This window comes from Mchenga conophoros, linkage group LG19 (assembly GCF_057382185.1).
Source record: "Mchenga conophoros isolate Kocher_MC1m ecotype Shallow Benthic linkage group LG19, M_conophoros_male_GT1.1, whole genome shotgun sequence".
Lineage (NCBI taxonomy): Eukaryota > Metazoa > Chordata > Actinopteri > Cichliformes > Cichlidae > Mchenga > Mchenga conophoros.
In genome coordinates, this window is record NC_140544.1 from 8,180,930 (window position 1) to 8,206,394 (window position 25,465).

The 25,465-nt window shown below is 40.1% G+C and overlaps 5 protein-coding genes across 5 annotated transcripts; 1 reads left to right on the forward strand and 4 right to left on the reverse strand.

The window, feature by feature from the left end:
* Positions 1-3,758: 3,758 nt before the first annotated feature.
* LOC146551610 (cytosolic 5'-nucleotidase 1A-like) lies at positions 3,759-6,160 on the reverse strand. The gene is made up of 4 exons (XM_085258229.1): positions 6,152-6,160; positions 4,546-4,663; positions 4,053-4,181; positions 3,759-3,949 (listed from the first exon to the last, which is right to left on the reverse strand). The coding sequence occupies exons 1-4, from the start codon at positions 6,158-6,160 to the stop codon at positions 3,759-3,761; spliced, it is 447 nt and encodes a 148-aa protein (XP_085114355.1).
* Positions 6,161-6,388: 228 nt separating this feature from the next.
* On the reverse strand, positions 6,389-10,243 carry LOC146551611 (cytosolic 5'-nucleotidase 1A-like). Its single transcript, XM_085257389.1, has 6 exons — positions 10,110-10,243; positions 8,164-8,259; positions 7,766-7,883; positions 7,273-7,401; positions 6,985-7,169; positions 6,389-6,770 (listed from the first exon to the last, which is right to left on the reverse strand). Exons 1-6 carry the CDS (start codon positions 10,131-10,133, stop codon positions 6,450-6,452), a joined length of 873 nt encoding a protein of 290 aa, XP_085113515.1. The 5' UTR covers positions 10,134-10,243; the 3' UTR covers positions 6,389-6,449.
* A 1,029-nt stretch (positions 10,244-11,272) lies between these two features.
* Positions 11,273-19,391, reverse strand: LOC146551612 (uncharacterized). The gene is made up of 5 exons (XM_085257739.1): positions 19,196-19,391; positions 17,615-17,773; positions 12,444-12,531; positions 11,873-11,880; positions 11,273-11,593 (listed from the first exon to the last, which is right to left on the reverse strand). Exons 1-5 carry the CDS (start codon positions 19,337-19,339, stop codon positions 11,273-11,275), a joined length of 720 nt encoding a protein of 239 aa, XP_085113865.1. The 5' UTR covers positions 19,340-19,391.
* A 1,522-nt stretch (positions 19,392-20,913) lies between these two features.
* On the forward strand, positions 20,914-22,016 carry LOC146551613 (interferon alpha-inducible protein 27-like protein 1). The gene is made up of 4 exons (XM_085256671.1): positions 20,914-21,032; positions 21,168-21,197; positions 21,326-21,487; positions 21,666-22,016. Exons 1-4 carry the CDS (start codon positions 21,023-21,025, stop codon positions 21,746-21,748), a joined length of 285 nt encoding a protein of 94 aa, XP_085112797.1. The 5' UTR covers positions 20,914-21,022; the 3' UTR covers positions 21,749-22,016.
* Positions 22,017-23,545: 1,529 nt separating this feature from the next.
* LOC146551614 (interferon alpha-inducible protein 27-like protein 1) lies at positions 23,546-24,915 on the reverse strand. Its single transcript, XM_085256659.1, has 4 exons — positions 24,846-24,915; positions 24,712-24,735; positions 24,470-24,634; positions 23,546-24,149 (listed from the first exon to the last, which is right to left on the reverse strand). The coding sequence occupies exons 1-4, from the start codon at positions 24,862-24,864 to the stop codon at positions 24,034-24,036; spliced, it is 324 nt and encodes a 107-aa protein (XP_085112785.1). The 5' UTR covers positions 24,865-24,915; the 3' UTR covers positions 23,546-24,033.
* Positions 24,916-25,465: the final 550 nt, after the last annotated feature.

Consider the following 25,465-nt stretch of genomic DNA (forward strand, 5'->3'; position numbering starts at 1 on the left):
ACTCTAAATTCTCTACCTCTGAACATCATTGACCAATCGAGTCTGAAGCAGCAGGTCCCTATTGGGAAGGAGGTTGTCACAGATCAGATTCTGATTGGCTCTCACTGCCACTCCATTGCATACACAGAGGGAACAAAGGACATCCAGGATCTGACAGAGAAAAAGACACTTGTGTCAGACACTTTTTCCTTTTTGTGTGAAAATATGTCACACATCCACAGTGTGTCAGCGTTTCACATGCTCCGAGAGGAAATGATTAGTTATTCAGACAGATTCTCTGCAAGCTGTGATGCTTGGAGCACATTCACAGTGCGCAAGAGGGCCTTCAAGCAGAACTATCGTCCTCCACCTGCCATTCATGATCAGCAACTGCTGTTTACAAGAAAGCTCTTTGATGTCTTCTAACAAGTGACAGTGTAAATATTAGGAAACTGACATTTAAACACTGTATACACATCACTCGGCTGGAACAAATGAAACCATGATAAAGATTTTAGTACAGTTTTTAAAACCCAGTTTGACAGCTTAATTTTTTTTAACAGTTGTTGAGGTTTTATAATCCAATTAAATGTCTTTAGTGTTTAGTGTTTGTGTTTAAAAAAAACAGAGCAACTGGCACCAAAGTTGATCCCAATTTGGACTAGACCACAACGAGGAAATATGTCTCCCACCTCTGCCCGCAAAGGACCAACCAACAGCCAAAATGTGACAACGACTGAGCCAGTTGTGTTTTTGCACTGACACAGTGGAGTATTTTTCTTAGCCAAGTGTTTTCATGATGCAAATTCGAACAGCATTTGTTGATTGCTCTGAGAAAAACCAGAGACAATGATTGTGTTGGCACTTCCGGATTGACCCATTAAAGAAGCGGTAGCTGTAGAAATATAAACTTATCATGTAAAAACCTTATATAGGGGAAATCAAACCACACTTCTGCATTTTTAGTGGTGATTGATGATTCTATGTATGCATTGGCAATCCTAACTCAACTCTGACTTCAAGAAATCCTCTGCCAAGGCATAAAACCAAAGCAGTCTGTCTGTCTACCATCAAGAGCATTGTGAAAACTGCCAAGGTGAATTGTCTATACTCCACAAGGAGCATGGACAAAGGAAGAACCTGTGAAATGTTTGGTGTGAAGCCAGGTTGTTTTCTCTAAAATTAGAAGATATGGCACTAGACTGGCATTGGCACAAAAAGCTCCTTTCTTGTACCTTTTCTAGTCTAATATTTCTGCTTACCTTGTGGTTGCGTCCATGCTTGTAGAGCAGAGAGACGATGGATTTAATGTGACCTTTCTGGATGATGTTCAGAGCTTCTGGGCTTTCTACCAAGATACAGTGGAGGACTTCCAGAATACCTATAGAGTTACACAAAATGTTTGTCATTTAACAAAAGAAACATTTAGACCACATCCCAACATTGATAGCTAGGGATGGGTACCGGTATCCGGTTCTGACACAAACGGTAGTAACCGGACCGAAAAGCAGTGCACATTTCGGTGCTTTATTTCGGTGCTTTTTTTCCCTGAGATGTCATACGCTTTGGATTCTAGCCAATCATTTTACCTTTCCGAGGATAGTAGGCAGGTCCAGGTACGTACGTTCTTTTAGAGCAGAGCTACAGATTAAAAACGCCCAAGGCGAAGCGGTCAAAAGTCTGGCTGTACTTCACAGCAAAAGATGCAAACCCAGCAGCCTGCAACAAGTGCTTTAAGGTGATACTGTGCAAAGGAGGTAACACCTCAAATCTGATGAAACACCTGGCGACGCATAGCGTTTTTTTAAAAGCCTAGAAATGCGCCGTATTTGATAGCTTGCTGCGAGACCTCACACCGAGCACATCTACTGCGGGTGTGGTGCCTGTTATCGGACCAGGAGTTAGCAACATGAACCCGAAGAGGAGAGTCCTGGCCCCTAGCCCTGCCAGTGTAGCAGAAATGATGACGGATGATGATGCAGCAGCAGCCGTTCTTCTCTGTGTGAGTAGCTTAATGTTGTTCGTGTGTAATTTACGTTGAGTAGGCTAACCACGTTATTACATTAATGCATGTAAGGTGAACTAGCAAACATCATCATAGCTACATGCGGCTGTCTTCTTGTTTGATGGCAGATACTCCCTTCACCCTGGCCAAAAAGGCTAAAATGCCCAAAGAAAAAGTGGAAAACAGCTGAGAGGTTTTAGGACAAAGTTTGTGTTTTTCCATTGTTTAAGCACTGCTTCCAGCCAAGAGTGATACCATATATGCCCTATAGCTGCAGAGAAGACCAACATTGTTATCTTTTTACAAAAAAAACAGCTAAACATGAGAGGTTTTTGGACAAAGTTTGTGTTCTCCATTCTTTAAGCACCGGTTCGAGCACCGTTTAAGCACCGGCACCGTTTCAAAAGTACCGGTTTGGCACCGGTATCGGATAAAACCTAAACGATACCCATCCCTATTGATAGCACATTTTTGTCCTTTGCGCCTATCAAAAATCTTTAATCGTTTTAGTTTTTTTTCCTCTCCTCAATTTTTCCACTGAAAGTTTCTCATCATACCTGATGAAGACTCCAGTCTTTCCAGTTTGCTGACCAACCAGTCCAATTTTCGGGAAAACTGGGTACAGTTGTTCCGGTTTCCACGAATCAGTGCAGCTTAACAAACAACAAAGATTTCAAAAATAAAATATTAATATTATAAAAGTGCATTCCAGCAGCAGAATATCAGGTGAGTGGATACTGCAAACAATTTGACTTTGACTAATGAATAAGCGTCAGGTTTTCCTGATATGACATATGTGCATATGAAAACTCATTAAATCTGAATAGAAAATACATGAGAAAAATTGTAAAGGCACTATTAAACCAAGACCTCTATCCCCCATAAAAAGTTGAGGTGTATTCTCTTGTACCATCCTCTACACCTGTGGGTGACATTAAGAAGCCTCTTTATCAATATACTGTCTCATTTCTCACCATTTAGATTCTGGGACAGCAGATGGATAATGTCTGTGAAACACTTTAACAGCACTCTGTGCCAAAGGAATACTGATGGGTGTCTAATCTCCTTTAATTCTGCGCTCTCAGCCAAGCTATAGTTCAAAATGAACACATGGCTAGATCCACAGTTTGAGTCAAGGGCAAGGATATTCACTGTGACTGATGTGAATGTAAAATTCAAAGGTCAAAGACAGGCAGGAGAACCTGGGGCTGCACAGACTACAGGCTTTAAACCATGGTTACATAATCATACAGTGTATTAAGATATACTGTAATATTGCTAAGGCTTTAATGAAGACATCAATTTAAAGTGAAACGATTTGTCCCACTGAGTCCAAGAACAATTTTATCTCATTAAACTTTAATTTACATTTGACCTTTTGTATTGTCTTTATTGTCTGTATTGTCTGTTTGGGTAACTGGAGTTCTGTTTAATTAAGCCCTTTCTGTACAGTGCTTTGTGACTGCTTGTCTATGAAAAGTGCTTAATAAATAAACCTTACTTACTCATCTCTCTTTTGATTAAAATAACATATTTCAATAATAATACTTTAAATCTACATCCTGAAAGATTGTTTCTGTGTGAGGAAATCCAAGTCTACTATTGCAGCTCTTTCACATAGTTCAGACTTTTTTTTTACATAATATAATAACACAATATTTTTTTATGAACATAATGTCACAAAAATGCTTTCATCACTTCTGCCATGCCTTCTGATCTGCTCATTCAGTTGTTGAAGTGGTTTGTTTTTCACTCAAAAGTGAAAAGAAAACCATCATACCCCATTCATTTTATTTTCAACATTTTGCTCCTCATTCTTCAAGTATTCTTGTAGTCCACCACTCTTGAACACGAGCTCTGACTCATCAGAGAAGAGGACAGCGTCGCCATCAAAGGCAACACGCAGCTGATTCTCAGACTCTGTGATGATGTTTGTTGGGGTGAACATGATAGCAGCTGCTACACCTGATGTAGGGACATTCATTCACAGTAACACACAGAGTCATTAAAGTACAACAGCAGAAACTGCACTTCATCTTAAAATTAGCACCACATTTAACACTTTTACCTTCATTCAAAGCTTCCTGAACCTTCAACCCTGGTTCATCAGACAGGTACAGGTGGGTTTTGTTTCTTTTTAGCTCACACACAAGTTGATCTTCAGTCACAGATAAAATAGTGATGAGATCTTTCAGCCCTGAAAATAAGAATGAATGAAAAGTCTGCTGGACAATCTGTTTCCCCAAAACTGTTTAGATTCATCAGGAGTACTGTTAGCAATAGTGTTACTATTACTTACTTATATCTATTATTTTTTTTATTGACTTGCTTTAAAAGTACTTACACTTTCAAGTGTATTCTACTTTATTCTATTTTGTTTTTAGTTGTTTTATTTTCTTATTGTAAGCCTGTCAGTGATCTGTGAAAAACTTTGAAGGTGCTGTACAAATAAAGCCTGAATTATTTAGAAAGACTGGTAGAGTCAGAGAGTTAGAGGTTTCCTTATAAGACCCATCTATTTGAATTAATAATAAGTGTGTTTGGAGGTATCATTAACTCACCATGGATCATGGGATTGAGAAAGTCTGATGATGAGCTGTCATCGATGAGTTTGACTTTAAAGAGCTCCTCACTCTCAGGATAATGGTTTATAAGTTCAGCATTGACTGCCTTCAGAGCCTGAGAGCACAACAAGAAAGAGCAATTAAAATGAAGTGAATGTTAAATAACTGTGTGAGTGCAGTATGTATGTGCAGGTTTTTTGTGGCGCTTTCTCTTATGTGGTATATTCTCATCTTCCACAGTCATTAACGTCTAACCACTACATGAAATTGTGTGTGTGCATGCGTGTGTGTGTGTGTCTGTGTTGTGTGTGTGCGCATGTGTCTGTGTTGTGTGTGTGCGCATGTGTCTGTGTTGTGTGTGCGTGCGTGCGTGTGTGTCTTTGTGTCAGTGTCAGATCGTCTGTTATCCTCACCTCGTATTTTCGTAGTTTCCCTTGTTGTGACACTGTTTCATAGCCTGCTTAGTTACTCTGTGTTTATAGTTTTTTCCATAGTTCCTTCACAGAGTGTCTTAGCCTTTTTAGTTTACACAGTGTTCTCTGTCTTCTTAGTTTTCCCAGTTTCAGTGTTCCCTAGTGTTTTTGTTATGCCTTCAGCCACAATAAAGGCTTGCCTTATTTTGGAAACCTAGTTCTGTCTTCACTGTGTCTGCTCTTGGGTCTACCTCATTCTTCACACCGGCGCGCCCGCCGTGACAGTTTTAGTTTAAAAAGCTCATACAGGCTACTCCACCTTCTAATGTTACAGTCCCTTGGTGCCTTCTTTCCAGGCCTCTTAAATCATCCCAGGTGAACAAGTGCAATGATCAAGAGGGGAGCTGCTGCTAACTGGTGTGACTGATAAGATCTGACCTATAGTGCTTCTCAGGGTTTATCATATGAGGGAAAGCAGGGGATACACTTGGACTTCAATAAAAAAGCTGAACCAGACTTCCTGTATAGAGGTGCCCGTCCTGCAGATCAACAATCCAGCCTGTCTTATCAAAGCAAGAAACCTTCAGAGGTTGCAAAGGTACAGACATTCTGTATTTTTCACGAGTTGTCAATGCCGATTTCCATCCTCTATACTCAGTATACTGTTAATGCCTTTGTATCTTTTAATGCCTGTTTATGTCTTTATACTAGACACTATAAAGTTGGTGTGAAGGTGGAATTCAGTGAAGGAATCTAAGCATCATCAGCTTAACTTCAAATTCACCTCTATTTCACTTGATGTAACGTAACTCTGATCACAGCCACTGTAATAGACGGGCTTATAGATGGACTTCTTTTTTTTTAAATCTTAAACTTTAATTTACATTTGACCTTTTGTATTGTCTTTATTGTCTGACTGAGTACCTGAAGTTCTGTTTATTTAAGCCCTTTCTGTACAGTGCTTTGTGACTGCTTGTCTATGAAAAGTGCTTAATAAATAAACCTTACTTACTCTCTTTTGATTAACAGCACATATTTCAATAATAATACTTTGCATCTTCATCCTGAAATATTGTTTCTGTGTGAGGAAATCCAAGTCTGCTATTGCAGCTCTATCACATAGTACAGACTTTTTTTTTTACATAAAATATTTTTTATGAACATAATGTCACAAAAAATGCTTTCATCACTTCTGCCATCCCTTCTGATCTGCTCATTCAGGTGTTGAAGTGGTTTGTTTTTCACTCAACAGTGAAAAGAAAACCATCAGCTGATTTTCACAAACAGCTGATTTACTAAGAAGCATTTGATAGAATTCAAAATTTATAAAACATTGATACTGTAGAAAAAAACACAACAGACCACAGATGAGATAAAGATGTTTGTTTGTTAATTTATTTGCATTTATGAAGCATTATGGAAACATACTTTTCAAGTTCACATATTTCCAGCAGTTATAAAATCCAATCAACAGATTGCTATTTATTGTTAGTTTGGTGAGAGCACCAGACATGCCACTGTGCCGACCTCCAATGCAGCATCAACATGTCTCTGCTGGTCATCAAAGAAGATGTGAGGCTTGATCCTCTGCAGTGTAGGACCTTTCTTACTCCCTCCCAGAAGCACAGCTTCATCAAGCTCCACACCCCAGGTGCGCAGAGTGTATAAAGCTCGGTAGCCGCCACAGTCTGCCCCTCGAGATGTCACCAGGTAGGTACGAATGGGAATGGGAAACTTCTTGCACGGGTCTTTGCTTTGCAACTTTTTCTGCAGTTTTATTAAAACCTCCAAGAATCCTTTGAATGGTCCCTGAATAAAGGACAAACTAGTCAAAGCAGGAAAGTGTATTTTGGATAATTTAGCTGATATCAGTTTATTTGAATGTAATCTAGCAGAAATGTTCTTTTCTACGATAAAATATGTATTGTTTATGACATCACTGAAGGCCAACATAACTATAACCACAGAGTTAAATAAGGTGTTTTTTAAACATTAAAGAAGTTAAAATGTGTTTCTATTATACCTCTTTCATTGGAATTTCAACATTTTGCTCCTCATTCTTCAAGTATTCTTGTAGTCCACCACTCTTGAACACGAGCTCTGACTCATCAGAGAAGAGGACAGCGTCGCCATCAAAGGCAACACGCAGCTGATTCTCAGACTCTGTGATGATGTTTGTTGGGGTGAACATGATAGCAGCTGCTACACCTGATGTAGGGACATTCATTCACAGTAACACACAGAGTCATTAAAGTACAACAGCAGAAACTGCACTTCATCTTAAAATTAGCACCACATTTAACACTTTTACCTTCATTCAAAGCTTCCTGAACCTTCAACCCTGGTTCATCAGACAGGTACAGGTGGGTTTTGTTTCTTTTTAGCTCACACACAAGTTGATCTTCAGTCACAGATAAAATAGTGATGAGATCTTTCAGCCCTGAAAATAAGAATGAATGAAAAGTCTGCTGGACAATCTGTTTCCCCAAAACTGTTTAGATTCATCAGGAGTACTGTTAGCAATAGTGTTACTATTACTTACTTATATCTATTATTTTTTTTATTGACTTGCTTTAAAAGTACTTACACTTTCAAGTGTATTCTACTTTATTCTATTTTGTTTTTAGTTGTTTTATTTTCTTATTGTAAGCCTGTCAGTGATCTGTGAAAAACTTTGAAAGTGCTGTACAAATAAAGCCTGAATTATTTAGAAAGACTGGTAGAGTCAGAGAGTTAGAGGTTTCCTTATAAGACCCATCTATTTGAATTAATAATAAGTGTGTTTGGAGGTATCATTAACTCACCATGGATCATGGGATTGAGAAAGTCTGATGATGAGCTGTCATCGATGAGGATGACTTTAAAGAGCTCCTCACTCTTAGGATAATGGTTTATAAGTTCAGCATTGACTGCCTTCAGAGCCTGAGAGCACAACAAGAAAGAGCAATTAAAATGAAGTGAATGTTAAATAACTGTGTGAGTGCAGTATGTATGTGCAGGTTTTTTGTGGCGCTTTCTCTTATGTGGTATATTCTCATCTTCCACAGTCATTAACGTCTAACCACTACATGAAATTGTGTGTGTGCATGCGTGTGTGTGTGTGTCTGTGTTGTGTGTGTGCGCATGTGTCTGTGTTGTGTGTGCGTGCGTGCGCACGTGTGTGTGTTGTGTGTGTGTGTGCTTTCCCCTCATAATATATGACCTTGACAAAATCGAAGGCAGGGCCATGGTCCTGCGGTTCCTGCTTGAAGAAGAGTCTTGAAGACATGGCAATGGTGACAGGGATCTCTGGTTCAAGCTGAAGGAGAAAAAAAATGTTCTGAGTATTCTAATACTCCCAAAATTCAATAAAGACATTTTTTTTGCATATCTTAAAAGTAAATTGTCAAAAGAAAATCTTATTTGACCTCTAATACAGCATGTATCTTAGTTAGTTGGTTTTAATGCTTTATCTGTACTTGTGTGGGGGGTTTTTATGAATATGTTTTCAACCTTCAATCTCTCTCTGCCTATAAGACCTTAATGAAAATGACTGAATTTTCCTTGTATTCAGTGTATTCAGTTTCCAATACTGCCATTAAATTTTGTCTTCTGCTCTTGTGTCTGGTTCGATAACTCTTGTATACTCTCCCACTTTGTTTTTGTTATCCACAATTTTTCCTAACAGGAATCAATCGAATCATCCCACAGAACTGTTTTTTAGTGAGAAAAAAGAATTTCTGTTTAACACATGTTCAACACATACACTTATTGTTGTGATGAATAAGGACGTTTAAAAGATGGTCAGACGGAAAAACACAAACTCAGAAGAGTTGGTTTGTACAAAATGAAATGGCTGGCAGTGTCATGCTCTAACAGTCCTGCCCATTGTGTTTTTGTGTTTATTCTATCTCTTCCTCCCTATGTGTTTGTTTACGTCTTGACGGAGATGCGCACTCTCAGAAGCGCTCCAGCACTGACGCCTTCCACACCTGCGGTAGCTAACCGGATCTGACCGGCTGCCAGTAATTATCTGCCATCCTAGTGCTGTCTATTTAACAGTGTGCTCGGGCGTCAGCCAGCGCTGGAGCATTAAGCAAAGCTTGGTAGTACAGTCGTGGCAGTATTTTGGATAGATAGAACTGTTGTTGTTTCACTTCACTGTAAATAAACTCACTGTTCTTCCCGAAGGAGCTCTGCATTCAAGTCCTCTCATTCACCACACCTTCACAGGCACTGTACAGTATATTGTATCACAAGATGGCTGATGATTTGTTTCACTAACTCATCTACACAAGGGACTTCGAAGAGGCTACAGCAGCTGTGACAGTTTGTCTTGAAACAACAACTGTAATCTCCACATTTGACCTTTTTCTCAAAATAGTATTTCGACGTTTTTTAGACGTAGTAGTTCATCCATGGAGTTTCATAGCCAAGGCAAGTTGTTTATTCTTATTCTGACATTTTAGCAATTACTTTTTTGTTGCAGCTTGACCCGTCAAAGCTGAAACTCGAACTCTTCTCTATGCAGTTGAAACTGACATTTGCTTACTACGATCACTTTTAATCTGTGATGCTGTGAGCCACGTCACGCAAGCTGTTGACTCTCAGAAACTTGTGTTTGGAGTCTTTGGGTCTACCAGGTCTCTTCCTCTCAGTTTCCCCCAGTTTTTGTGGATCAGCAAGCGACTTTTACCCTCTCTGCAGCATTTTTTCCAAAATCTCTTTTTGGATTATTCAAATGTTTTGGTCCCAAGATAATATTCAAATTAATGCTGTGGGATTTAACACATATCTGTATATGACAAAAGAAAGAAATTGCCTAACTTGTCAAAAGAAAAGAGGTTTAGAGTAGTATACTGCAACAGTTGGTTGTAGTGTCAGTTACAGGAAGAAAGTTCAATGACTCTGTTCATAGCTGCGTATCTTTTTTTAAATTATTCTTGAATACTTAACAGAAGTTTACACTATATTTATAAAAACTGCTATAACAGACATATTTTCTTGTTAATAATGAACAGCTTTCTGTAATACTGTTTTATTGAATAATAAAGTGAAAAAAACCTAGAGGATGGCACACCATTATCCACCAACAGAGCATATAGCTTTCACTAAGTTGTTAAAACTACTACATAACCGGCATAAATTAATAGGTTAAACTTGACTTACTGTAGAAGTTTTGCCCTCACTCATCGTGCTTCTTAAAGTATTGGACCACAGATAGAAATAAGCTTGAATTTCTTCTTTTTGCTGACTGCAGTACAGTAGCTGCTGTTCTTCCTTTTGATTCTAATTAGAAAAGCCACGTCATGATGTAGAACCTGTGGAACCTGTTGCCATGCCATTGGTTTTGATTGTTTGATGAAGATCTGACAAGTCCTTAGTTTCTGAATAGCACACTGTAAAAAAAAAAAAGAAAAACGTTGCGAAAACTTAAAAACTCAAGGCAACCCACTGCATTTATGTTTTTAGGTTCTGATGGATAACTTATAATTTCAAGTTTAGGAGCAAAGTTGTTTCAGCTAATGTTTTTGTGTTTACAAAATTAATAATTGTGCTTTTTCTTAACTCATATTTTATTGTTTTGGCAACGTATTTCCTAAAGTTTAGAAAAAGTATCTTTTATAGTTTCCATGAGGTGCTCCCTGTTGTACCAATGAATGTTTAGAGAGTTGATTTTCAAATAACTTTGTGTTCAAACACAACTGCACCACTGACAATGTTGACTTTTGAGATCAGCCATTTTTAACATAGGCTACTGACAACATTCAGCCACAAATAAAGTCCTTCCAAAAACACAAAAAAGTCAAATTTTTGTAACAAATGTTACTCATTCAATTTTAAAGGTGTGGTATTGTCAGGCAGAATATCAAACCTATCTTGATACAGTCACTAACAAACAGATTCAAAACATCAGATGGCAGCAAACAACTTTCAAACAAATTTTTCCACCACTTGTCTTTTAATAGTAATGGTATCAACACTAATTTCCTCTGAAGTTCAGTATCGCGCCACATTTGTTATAAAACTAGTACCTAAAACCAGATTATAAAAATTGTTTAAAACAGTTCAAGTTAGAATAAACACTTTCAACATTTTATAAAAAAAATTGTTATACATGAAATCTGCAGTCAGTCATGCAAGCTACATTAAGTAAAGTTAGAACAGAAGAGATTGATTCAGAACTTTCTGCACCTTACCATTTTCTTAAAGTCAGAAATTAACTTTTTTCAGAGCAACTTACCACGAAAACCAAAAACTGTAAATCAAAGCAAATTGCTGCATTCTGTTTTACACAAGTTGCATTTGAGTTGAACATGTTGTCAAATAGGTTAGACTTTGGTTAAGAACTTGGTTTTGAAGCTTTTTATCCTCTGGGAACAGGTAGATGTCAACTCCATATAAATGTGTTGCACAGCTTCAAATGTGTACTTGAGTTCTTTGGGAAACTCCATGTTAAGCCCATAAAGTAGGCCAAACAGGTAGGCAAAGGCAGTGGGAAGGTCTGGCAGATCATCAAGAATAATGTCCGCTTCCAAAACAATGGCAGTTTTGACTACTGTGGACTGTGAGTTGGGTCCCACGTAGTCCTCCAGAACAGTGAGGATGCCCACCGTAACACCTCGGGTTGCCCTCTCTACTGGATCTGTATCCTATGCATAAAAAAAAAAAACAACAGTACATACAAGTCTCTGAAAACCAAAACCGAAGATTGAGTACATTTGCATGCTCACCAGACATGTCCACATCACTCAGGACCTGTCATGGTCCTGCCACATCAACACCCTGGTTAAGAAAGCCCGTCAGCGTCTCTTCTTCCTCAGAAGACTTAGAGACTTCCATCTGCCACTGAAGGTGCTCAAGAACTTCTACTCCTGCACCATCGAGAGCGTCCTGACGGCAAACATCTGCACCTGGTTTGGGAACAGCACCAAGCAGGACAGACGAGATCTGCAAAGGGTGGTGCGCTCGGCAGAACGCATCATTCAATCAGAGCTCCCTGACCTGCTGTCCATCTACACCAAGCGGTGCAAGTCCAAAGCTAGGAAGATTATGATGGATCTCTCCCATCCCAACAATGGACTCTTCTCACTGTTGAGGTCTGGGAAGCGCTTCCGCTCCCTTAAGGCCAAAACAGAGAGAATGAGGAGGAGCTTCTTCCCCCAGGCTATTCGGGGCCTGAACCAGGTGTAGGACTGGACTCTCCCAAAAACGTCACTATAAGACTGGACTCTCACACACGTCACCACACATTTCCTATAATCCTATAATTTATAATCCTTATCTTTATAATCTCTTCTGCTATTTGCACATTCTTTACTGTAAATTCCTAAGTTAATTTGTAAATTTTTGTAGTAAACTGTAAATTGTAAATATTGTAAAACTTTTCTTCTGTCATTTAATGGTCGGGCATTGTACAGCTACAAGCATTTCACCCCCATGTCATACTGTGTATGGTTGTGTGTGTGTGACAAATAAAATTTGAATTTGAATTTGAATTTGTTAAGAAGAGTTTGGTCTCGTCATCGCGAACAAATATCGGAAACCCTTCCAAACTGATGGTTCGTCGATGCTGGACTATGTTTGAGACCTAAAACAAGGAAATCAAATAAGACTCAGTCTCATTTATAAACCTACCATTTTGTTTTTAAAACACATTAAGTTTTTTTGCTAAAAATACAGCCTTAAGAAATAAGACGTTGAAATTAGTTATTCCAGATAATTGCTCATGGTTTTGTCAGTTTTTTTAAAGTAATTTTGATGTGCAAGAAATGTAGCACACTTATTACAACATGTATAACAAAAAGGGCCATGAGTGGGATGAGAGTTCAACTGTCTGTCATGACCTGCCATCTGCCAAACACACAGCGCTGCTTGTTAGCTTATAATCCTATTCAGGACAAACTTTCTGAAAACGATTAAATATTTACCAAATTGATGTTAAAAATTGTTAAAATATCTTTCGTTACAGTGGGAACTTCAGGTTCCTCATAAACCAGACTGTGTGATTCTTACTCTGAATCTGAATAAGTACGCGGGACCACTGTGTGCGGTAAGACCATCTCTTTACTTCCTGTATACCATCTACCGGCATGCATTGCCAGTGCGTAACACGTAATTACACAATCAAACAGTGAACACATACTGCCCATACAACAAATGTACCAGAGACAATTATGAATACACCACATCTCCCCTTTTAAACAAAAACAGAATATTACTTTTCTCAAGACAGAACTTCCAACCAGACTACCTCTTGATTCTTTTTTTTCTCTTTTTCAAAGCCATACAAGAACATCTGGCAAACAATCTGCATTACATTTTTAACCTTTTGTTTTTGTTTTCTTGTTCTTTTCTTTTCTTAACAACTCTTTTTAGCTTTATTTTACTGTGCTCTACAAAACCATTATAACACAGTTATATAACAACAACCTTTTTTTTTTTCTCTCTTACAGATCTAACTTTTTAGGTTTAACTATTGGCCTCCCTGACTTGGTTCTGACCACATCAGTGTTAACAGGTGTAGCAGGGATCACACTGGGTGTTTGAGGCTTCTGCAACACAGGCACATTAGCAGGTTCATGCACAGGTGAACTTAAAGGAATCAAATGCACACGATTACGCCTCACAGTCCCTTGTGGTAACTCCACTGTGTATGATCGGGGTGTAGAGTGATTTTGGATAACAGTGCCTGTAGTTTTGACATCAGTCACCCAAACTTGCTCTCCTGGGGACAGGCTGCATAAAGGTTTTGCGCGGTGGCGCCTGTTGAAGTTTGCCATGTCCATCATCCTCTTCTCCCTTTCCTTTCGAGCGAGCAGTGCGTTGTCCGGCAGTGTGGGCTCCAGCTGCGATGGAAGCATCGGCAGTGTGGTTCGCAGACGTCTGCTCATTAAAAGCTCTGCAGGGCTGTATCCGGACTGCAGTGGTGTAGCTCTATAGGCAAGAAGAGCTAGATAAGGATCAGCTGCTTTTTTCAGAAGATTTTTTACAGTCTGCACAGCACGTTCTGCTTCTCCATTACTTTGTGGAAACTTGGGACTGCTTGTGATGTGTTTGAAGCCGTATGCTGCTGCAAAGTCTGTAAAGATTTGACCTGAATACTGTGGCCCATTATCAGACATGAGGACCTCTGGGATGCCGTGACGGGCAAAGAAAGATTTCAGGTGAGTAATGACATCGTTTGATCTTGTCCTGTTTAACAAAGCAATCTCAACAAATCTAGAGTGATAGTCAACGGCGAGAAGGTAAGTTTTCCCTCCCAGCTCGAAAAGATCTGTGCCCACTCTCAGCCATGGGCGGGCAGGGTATTCTGTTGGCATGAGTGGCTCACTGTTATTGTGTCTTTCTTGAATACACGTTTTGCACTTGAGCACCATCTCAGAGATTTGTTGACTCAGCCCGGGCCACCACACTGTTTGGCGTGCACGAGCTTTACATTTTACCACACCTTGGTGTCCTTCGTGAAGTTTTTCCAGCACCTCGTTTCTCATTGCTGAAGGAATGACAAGCCGTGTGTCTTTTAACAAAAGGCCGTCTTCAACAGTGAGCGTGGCTCGGTCAGGCCAGTAATTTCGCAGTAAAGGCTCTTGTTTTGCATGTTCTGGCCAGCCTTCGGTGCACATGTCCATGACGCGAGCACACACACTGTCGCTTTTCAGTTGTTCCTTCAGTGTTTGCATATATGATGAACTGACAGGCATGTTTGCTACAATACTGTCGACATATATGTCTGTGCTTTCCATCAGCTCTTTGTCTGACAGGTTCATTGGTTTTTTCAGAGGTGAGCGGGACAAAGTATCTGCTGTCCAGAGCGATTTCCCTGGGGCGTACTGCACAGTGTACGAGTAACGCATGAGTGTCATTCTGAATCGCTGGATCCTGGGTGGCAAGAGATCCAGAGCTTGTCCTCCCAGTAAGGAAACGAGAGGTTTGTGGTCCGTTTCAAGACAAAAATGTTTACCAATCAGGAAATCACGAAAACGCTCACACGCCCATGTAGATGCCAGTGCCTCTTTTTCCACTTGTGCGTATCGTTGTTCTGTAGGAGAAAGGGACCTCGATGCATACGCCACTGGTCGCCATCCTTCTTCCCACAGCTGCAAAAGAACACCTCCGAGACCATAGGATGAAGCATCTGCTGATACTTTAATGTCTCTGTTGGGGTCATACATTGCGAGCACTGGGGGTGAGGTCAGGGCATCTCGTAATGTTTTGAAAGCTCTCACTTGGTCAGTTCCCCAATACCATGCGTTCTTTTTGGAAAGAAGATCTCGCAGGGCTTTGTCTTTTTCAGCTAAATGGGGGATGAACTTGCCCACTTGATTCACCATGCCCAGAAAACTACGCAACACATTAGTTGGCTCTGTCATTTCTGTAATTGCCTCCGTTTTCTTCGGGTCAGGACTGATTCCTTTATCCGCTATGATGTGACCCAAGAAAGCAACCTTGCTCTGGGAGAGCTCGCATTTTTCAACATTCAGCGTTATGCCTGCTTTTTCCAGTCTTTGCAGTGTAGCATGGAGACGGGAATCGTGCTCCTGATGGTTACGTCCCCACACCAACACATCGTCAATGTGACACACCACTCCTTCGAGACCCTCGATGACCTCCGCCATCATGCGCTGAAAGTGTTCGGGCGCTGAGTTGATCCCAAACGGTAGGCGGTTAAAGTGGAACCGCCCAAAGGGTGTGATGAAGGTGGTGAGTTTGGCAGACTCATCGGACAGGGGAATCTGCCAGAAGCCCATGTTGGCATCCAGTTTGCTAAACACTTTGGCTCCTGCGAGCATTCCGAGACTTTGTTCAACCGATGGCAGCACATATTTTTCCCTGCACACATACTCATTTAGTCCGGTAAAGTCTACGCAAAGTCTTAGCCTAGGGCTGTTTTTCTTTGGAACAACAACCATGCCGGCACACCAATCCGTTGGTTCCTCAACTCGGGTAATGACACCAAGCTCTTCCATTCATTGGAGTTCCTCTTTTACCCTTCCCATCAGAGGCAGAGGAAGCCTTCGCGGAGTTTTGAGTGAGTACGGCACAGCATTCGGTTTGAGTTTAATGTGATAGGCCCGCTGCACTTTCCCTAGACCATTGCAAAGTTTAGGGTAAGTAGTCTTCAGAGTGTCCATTGAAACCGCGTCAACTCGCACCAGCAGGCCAAGAGCTGTAATGGCGGGCAGGCCTAGCAGTGGAGTGCTCAGGTTTCTTACAACATAGACCTTCTCTGTTGTCTGTTTCGCTCCGTAGTTGAGCTGTAGCTTTGTAAAACCTGCAACGTCCAGTGGTGTTTTTCCAGGGCCTAACAAAGGTTTTTCTGGCTGCTGGAGGACTGGTCTGTGTTCGTTAGCAAAAATCTTTGATAAGTCCGAGTCAGCTATTACAGTCACATCTGCTCCCGTATCCAGTTTGAAAGTGATTTTTGCATCTTTCACTTGTATGTTGGCTGTCCACGCCTGGCCGTCACTGGAAACTGAGCCTAGGAAGAAACCTTGCTCCTCTTCCTCCTCAATACTTTGCACTGTCTTGCTTTGTCTGCAGACTCGCTGGTAGTGACCTTTTTTTCCACATAAATGACATTTTGCATCATTTGCTGGGCACTCAGGTTTCGGATGTGGAGAGCCTCCGCACTTGTAGCATTTGTTACTTTGTCTCTTGCTATATTGCTGTTGTGTTTTGACAGTTTTATTTTTGAACATGTTGAACTTTGTTTTGTCGTGCTTTTGTATCACTCTGTCAACTGTTTTCGCATTTACATGCATTACATTTGTTTCACTTCTCAAAGCTGACTGTTGCTTTTTGATTTCTTCTGACTGCCTGGCCATATTTATAGCTTTATCCAAGTCCAAGTCTTTTTCCATCTGCATGCGCTCAGACAGCCTCGTGTCGGCCAAGCCCACTACTATTCTCTCTCTTATCAGCTCATCGTGGAGCGGTCCGTAGTTACAGTGCTCTGCTAATGCATGCAAGGCAGTCACGAATGCATCAACAGTCTCATTCGGCTCTTGTTTGCGCATATTAAAACGTGCGCGCTCATAAACAACATTTTTCCTGACAATGAAAAAGTTGTGGAAGCTATCTCTCACTTTAGCATAGTCCCGTTGGTCTACATCACTTAACTTTAGTCCTCTCAGGACGTCATCCGCTTCGTCTCCCATACAATATATGAGAGTGTTCACTTGATTTTCCTCCGAGCTCGCAGACAGATTACTTGCCTGACGGAATCTCTCGAAGCGACGGACCCATCTTGTCCATTCGTGTGGTTTGGAAAAATCAAAGGGCTCCGGTGGTTGGATGCTAAACGTAGCGCTGGGAGTGCTAGCCGCGGTGCTAACTCCTGCCCTCGGACGATCGTCTACGTCGTCATTCGGCATTTTGTTTCCACCTTCCCCTTCTCCTCACACTCGGCAGATGTATGGAGTCTTACAAGTCACACAGCACTTCTGACACCATGTGTGATTCTTACTCTGAATCTGAATAAGTACGCGGGACCACTGTGTGCGGTAAGACCATCTCTTTACTTCCTGTATACCATCTACCGGCATGCATTGCCAGTGCGTAACACGTAATTACACAATCAAACAGTGAACACATACTGCCCATACAACAAATGTACCAGAGACAATTATGAATACACCACACAGACACCAATACATTTTTATATATAATACCTGTTCATCAAACTCCTGCAACAGGGAATCCATGTCATTGCGGAAAGCAGCTTTTCTAATTCGATACAGCTTAATCAGCCGAAGTGAGTAAGTGTCGAGGGCAGTCATGAAGGTCCCCATGAGATCCTTGGTGGTAATGCGTGAGAATTCCGCACAAATCTACAAAGCAACAACAACAAAAAAAAAATATAGAAGAAAACTTTTAAAGGTACATTATATAAAAATGACATTGTTTTCAAATTTGGTTAAAACAGCTTAATTTCAAAACATTTAGTCTCGGTTGATCTATTTGTCAGGTCTTGATTGGATTTTTTCCCCCTTTTAGTGGTAGTGGTGGTACAAATTATAACTGACGCATTAAAAAAAAAGAAACAAGAAAAATCTGATCGGCAGATTTTACATTAAGTATATAGAATACCTAATCAAATGCTGATTAGACAAAATAATGGTTTCAACTGTTACAGGATGCATTGCAGAAAAGAAATAAATCAGTAAACTGTATTTTAAATTCATTGCAAAAATTTCATTAACTTTATAGTTTTGTAAGAATGAAGTAAGAATAACATCCTGTGGTCAAATTTGGATATTTTCATAACACGCAAGTGACTTTCTCAATCCTGTTCTGTGAGTTTCATGTCTGTGGCCTGCTAAGGGTCAGCACCAAAAGATTCTAGATGCCCAGTGAAGACAAGCCATTGCGGCGACCGTGGTTCAGGGGGTTGGGAAACTCATCTATAACCAGAAGGATGCTGGTTCTGTCCCCCAGCTCTCTCTGTCCTGGTCATTGCGTCCTTGGGCAAGACCCTTTACCCTACCACCCATTGGTGTTGGCCAGAGGGGCCAATGGTGCAATATGGCAGCGTCGCTTCTGTCAGTCTACCCCAGGGCAGCTGTGGCTATAACTGTGGTTTCCCTGCACCGATGTGTGAATGTGAGAGTGAATAAGTAGTGGAATTGTAAAGTGCCCAGCAAAGTGCAAAATAAATGCAATCCATTATTATACACAGTAAGTTGACAAGTAAATAGATTTCACTTCAATCGAATTGTTGGTAATACCAAAATTAGCTTAATATTTTTAGAGCCAACTATTTTTTTATATTTTACCATTAGCATTGTTAGCTCAACGGTAGCCTTCAACCTTTTCTACAAGATATTGGAGTGATACAAACAGATGTTTCTCAAGGGCACAAGAAATGGCGCTCACGTTCATTTACTCACCCAGACAAGTTTCAAGGCATTTGGAGTTGTTCAAAAGAAATTTTATATCATATAAAATCAACTTTTTGGAGCTTTTAAACACATTTTAATGTTATTTCCTTATATTAAAAAATCCCCACAGTGGTTTTTGGCTTAATTCAGGCATTTCTTAGTGGTCTCAGTGAATCCTTTCCCCATAACCGTGACTCAGCTCTCTCCTGCAAAACGACTGACTCGTAACATTGGGATTAAAATTTCTTTCTAACAACTCCAAATGCCTTGAAATTTGTCTGGGTGAGTAAATGAACGTTTTCCATTCTAGAAATAAGACCACACTGAAAAAAAATGGAAGTTTTCCTTTAAATATTTAAGAGATTATCTAACCTGTTCTTTCAAGAAGAGAGCTGGCCATCTGAGCTGCATTTCCTTGACCAAGGGCTGCATCTCCACAACTTCTTTCCTCCTGAGAGAGAATGTGATGTCCATCTTTTGGGTGATGAGTGCCATGTTCTTATCCCTCTTCTTCATTTCATCTTCCAAAATGCATCTTTCATTTTCAAGAGACTCATCATTGTAGTTTTCTGGGGCATCAGGGATAAAGTTGACTTCACCTCGCTTTGGTTTCTTTAATAAGTTTTAAAAGTTACTCAAGTCATTTAAAAGTAACAGACCCTTGGAACTTAGTCATGGAAGCCACTAAATTGAACCCAGTTAATTACCAAATGCACAGATGTAGAGGGGAGCTACCATAACAGGTGTGACTGGTAAAACTGGTCCAGAAGGCTACTCAGGACCCATTTGTTTGTTGTTGTTGTTGTTGTTTTTAACAGGATGGAGTAAACAACTAGAGGGCTTTTGAGGCAGTTAGAACAGGGTGAGTTACCTTCATCATCGGCTCCATCTAGGCTCTACACTGCGTATTGGGTAAGGCCCGAAGGATAAATGACTAGACATTTAAACTAAGAGCTGATCCAGACTTCCTGTATTGGGGTGCTGGTTCCACAGATTGACACACGTCATTATGCTGCAGTGAGGATAAAGCTTTCCCTTCTGTTGGATTCTACCTCAAGGTCAACTAAAACATTTGAATATATATTTGAATATATTTAAATCTACCAGGCGCTCCTGCTGTTTCCTCTCTCTGTTTGTTTTGTTTAAACAAAGACAGAGAACAAAACAGAAAATATATTACCTGCGAACTACTGTACAAGGTTGCTATGACACTCACTGGAACTGCATCTCCGTAAAATATAGCAAAATATGACATCAGTTTGGAAGTACTGGATCCTGCTGCTATTCCACTTGAAAAGAACCTCAGTTCAGCCACAACAGAAGGAGTCAGAGCTAGTTTCCATCTGCAGTCCCCGCGGAGGTCAAAGAGACATAAAAACATGAAATGAATGAATCATGTGGTTAATAATGTCATGTGATGCGTACCTCCTAGGTAAATTGTAAATTTGTATAGCTTTACTCAGTCCCTAAGGATCCCAAAGCACTTTACAGTCATTCACACATTCACACACTGGAAATGGCAAGCTACATTGTAGCCACAGCTGCCCTGGGGCGCACTGACAGAGGCGAGGCTGCCGGACACTGGCGCCACCGGACCCTCTGACCACCACCAGTAGGCAAACATGGGGTTAGTATCTTGCCCAAGGATATTTGGCCCAAGGATATTTTAGGAGGCAGCCTGGGATCGAAACACCGACCTTCTGATTAGTGGCTGACCTACTCTGCCACCAGAGCTACAGCCACCCCATGCAGTATTGTAAAAATACAATACTGCAATGTAGTAATTTTGGGTATAATTACTGTCAATTTATTTGTATTTATTTTTTCTTACCATACATAATAGCACAGAAATACATTTGCAATGACCCAAGTGAAGTCCATACAAGCTCTGCATAACGACTTGTTTTTGTTTTTTTAATTTTAGGCAGGGTGACTAAGCAACTTCCTCTCTTGCAAATTCCCTGAAATACTTCACTGTACATGAAAAGCATAACAAAAGTAAAATAAAAATAAATATGTCAAACCCTCTGAGATCCAACCTCAGAATCACTTGTTCCAAAATGACTAAAGAAGCGTTGTTTACTTCACAGACCCAGTGACGCCCACTCTAAGAGTTTCGTTTCCTAGGAATAACAGCTGACCCTCCCACTTGTTTATAAGGCACAATCCAGTCTTAGGCTCCTCATCCTGAGTGGAATAATGGGTCTATGTGAGTACAGCTGCCTTTTTATATTATCTATAACTACATCATATAAGCTTATGATAGTAGCATCACAGAAAATGTCAAAATATTTACAGCTGAGCTGAGGTAAGATGTTTTTTGCTTTCTTTTTTTGTGTTTCAGTGACAGCTATAGCAATCGCAGCTGGAGCAGGTAATACAGCTGTTTGTTTTTTTATTTATTTATTATCACTCAGGCTGGTAGAAGTTGCACATATCATACACGTATTCATTTTGAAGCATCCTGATGATCAGTAACCAGGTGTTTCTTCCTGTTGTCAGGTGGAGCAGTGGTCTCTGCTCCTATTGTCCTGGGGGCTGTAGGTTTCACCTCAGTTGGTATAGCTGCAGGCTCCTACGCTGCAAGCATGATGTCTGCAGCTGCTGTGGCCAATGGAGGAGGAGTGGCAGCAGGAAGTCTGGTGGCTGTTTTACAGTCAGCAGGTAAAAAAACAAAAACAAAAAAACCCTTAGTATGATATACCGGACAGGCCTTATAAACAATAACATGTCGCTGTGTTGCAGTGAGGATAAAGCCTCCCTCTCTTCTCTGTAGCTCAGTTACTTCATCTAACTGCTCGATCAGCTGTCTGGTATTCTGAAGCCTGTTTTCTCTCTGCAGGTATGGCAGGTCTGTCTGGGGCCGCCACCGCAGCCGTGGGCTCTGTTGGAGGAGCTGTGGGATTTTTGGCTACTCTCATCTGAGACCAGGAAATTATGATAATCAGAAAGAAAAATAATAATAACAAAGAATATAATTACTGTTGTTAGAAACAGTTACCAAAAGTATCAGCGTCATGCTTCAGTAAAGCTTGGCTGAAATGTGAGTGCTGGTAATGCTGTGGTGTTTTATTACGAAACACATGGACACGGTCAAATTGTGCAACTTGTTAAAAACGTTGATGGTCTGCCCAAAATGATTTCTGCTATATAAACTGTTGGAAAAAAAATTGCTGACATTTAATCTGTCAAACACATCTGAAACATGTCTCTCATTAATGACATCTGAGCAGTTTTGTGCCAGAAAGAACATTCCAGTCAAAACCACGCTCCAGTTTGTGTTGCTCTCTGTCGCCCTCTGTTGTTCAGCTGTGAACATAAAGTTTTGTTTCTGAGGAAATGAAACCTTGCTTGCTATAAAAACCAGCCCGTTTCAGAGCAGACGCAGACGCAGATAAAGACATGGACCCTGGTGAGCCATTTGTCTTTGATAGAAACCAGCTGAGTTATGGCCCAGTGTTCTTATGTTGTGTTACAGAAGTGGTTACCAATTTTGTTTTGCTAGGACCTCGCTTTGTTTTACAAGAAAATCGTCCCCCCGCATAAACACATCCTAAAACCAGTTTTCAAACTCCTTTGCAATTTATTCCACACCTCAAACCTTTTGTAGACAATTAAACAAATAAAAGTTAACTGCAATAAATTACAGGTTGCAATTAAATAAACCACTACCTCTTTTAAAAATCAGAAAAACATCTTTAATTATTTTACATATAGTTGTTTTTTTAATATATACAGGGCTGGACTGGGACAAAAGTTGGCCCGGGCATTTTGACTAGAGACCGGCCCACCAGGTATTATAGGAAACGCCATAAAGTCTTTGAATGAAAACAAACGCTGTCATGACAGTGATATCTGTCTTGATGTCTGTCTTGTTGGTATATGTATGATTTCTATACATTTTACATGAGATAAAAACTTTAGTTGTAAGATCCAGATAATTATTTATTAAAAGCCAGACATTTTAAATGAGAATAAGAAAGAAAAGTATTTCTTTGTGCCCCCCTTTCCCTGTTAATGCCCTACCTGACCCCCTGGCAAAACTGTGCTAGACCCGCCCCTGCAGGGTTACCAGCTGTCAGCTACATAAAAAAGGATCCTGGTGTTATTTGTCTCTCAGAAACAGTTCATAACTTCCCTTCAACTCATTCATGTCACCTAAAAGGTAATGACCAGCAGCTTTACGGTCGTGGCTGCAGAAAAAATCAGCTGATACAAGTAATATTAAATAAATTCTAACAACAGCTGATCAAGCTTAAACGTGCTGCTGTTGTTTAGCGCGACATCCGCTGGTTTCCTCTTTCTGGCGCAAAGTGGGAGATAAACAAACAAGAGAGACGGGACTTGCGTCAGAAAAGCCGATCAGCTGATCATTGATCAGTTTCATGATTGAGGTAGCAACAGGAGAAGGAGGGAGAGAGAATGAGAGAAGAGGCATCAGCGGGTAAAGACATAGAATAACTCCAGCTTTTTGTCTTTTTTCATTCTAGCTGAAGTACGGGACAAATCGTGTTCCTTTTCAGTTCAATACGAAATGCGGCTGCCTCAGGTCTCTCCTCCTCCTGCCTCCCCTTCCCTCATCCACCTGCTGGCCTCTGTGGAAGCTCCGCCATAGCCACCACCAAACATCAGAGTTATTTTTACACATCTGCCAGCATCTGGCTAATCCACCACCTTTCATTTTTTATACCTGTCAATGGAAATTATATTTAGTAGTCAGTATAATCTTTTAATAATATAAGTTTATTTATGGTAGAATACTGCATGTAATCATTTGTGTTTAGAAGTATATAGTTGGATAGGCAAGTGGCTCCAGCAGATCCCGGGAACAACATCAGAGATCTCTGTCCAGAAGAGCGCAGGACCCTCAAGCTCCCAGGCCTCTGGTAGAGGACCCGAGCTTGAAGGATAAACCGCCCGCAGGGGCGTGCTGGGTGTTTTTCATATATATATGCATCATATCAGTCTTTGGGTGAGATAAAACATCTTCCATCTTCATCCTCTACACTGATATTTTATTTAAAAAATGATGAGTAAAAGTCATCAGCAATCTTTATCAATCATTTTTGTAACTCGGTCCTCAAATCATGCTTTAATCGGAGTGTCTGTCATTTACACATAAAAAAATAAATTTTAATTCAGGCTATTGAGTCAGTCTAATTTGGCACAATAGGAAACATTTGAAGGCCAGTTTGTGTTTATTCAGTGTGTTAATTTTCATATTTCACAGTCACGTTGAGGTTACACACAATTGAGATCATCCAACCCGCTGCTCCACCAACACTTCCAAACAATGCAGTGGCAGCCCATGACAGACCTGTTGCACCTGCAGTGAAATCACATTAGACACTATTAGCTGTTTGTTATACTTGTGCAACATGAGAAAAGCTTTTATTCTTCATTGTCACACCCTGATTTACATACACTATTTTACACATGAACCTTTATTTATACAGATGTATGCACAAATAGTGTTTCATATCTTTTATAAACCTCAACAGCCAAAGTGGACTAAAATATTACTCTCAGGTACTATTAGGAAAATATAATAAAATATGTCTATTGTTTGTTTTGTTTGACACGCACTTAGAGGGAGCTAGTGAGAAAGAGAGAGAGAGATAATATATAATAAATTATTCAGTTTACCCCAGGACTGCAAGGTTGCTATGAGAGCTGCTAGAAGTCCACCTCCACCAGTGATTGCCAAGTATGACATCAGTTTGGCAGCGATGGAGCCTGCTGCTATTCCAGCTGAAGTGAACCCCAGCGTTGTCAGAATGGCAGGAGTCAGAATCACAGTTCCACCAGCTCCTAGATAAAAAAGTTTAGATTAAAGATTTTCATATCAAAATTACGCTGTGGTTAATGTGGTTAATGTGATGGCATACCTGCAATCGTAACGATTGCCTTACCTGTCAATGAAATACAAAAAGATATCAAGAAAAATTTGCAATAAGCAAATAATAACAATTCATAAACACTGTATAATGGAATAAAACTATTACTAAAGATATAGACTCACATGTCTCTTCCCAGTCCATGTCTATGCTTTCAAAGATACCTTAGATGACACAGAGAGCTCAACTGCAGATACTAAAATATGTTTCAACCTGATGCAGATTTTTTACTTTTTCCAAGCATGGCCACTCCCATTTCTTAGAAAACAACACACCCTGACAGCAAATATGAACAGAGGAGGAGCAGCATAAGGATATTGTTTTTTAAAAATAGCATGAACACTATTATCTGTATATATACAGTGGCTTGCAAAAGTATTCAGCTCCCTTGAACTTTTCCACATTTTGTCACATTACATCCACAAACATGAATCAGTTTTACTGGAATTCCACATGAAAGACCAACACAAAGTGGTGTAGATAGATAGATAGATAGATAGATAGATAGATAGATAGATAGATAGATAGATAGATAGATAGATAGATAGATAGATAGATAGATAGATAGATAGATAGATAGATAGATAGATAGATAGATAGATAGATAGATAGATAGATAGATAGATAGATATACACACATATGTCTTGCATGTCCATGCTTTCAAAGATAACAATCAAGAGCTCAGCTGCACATATATAGTAAGTAAGTAAGTAAGTAAACTTTATTTATTAAGCGCTTTTCGCA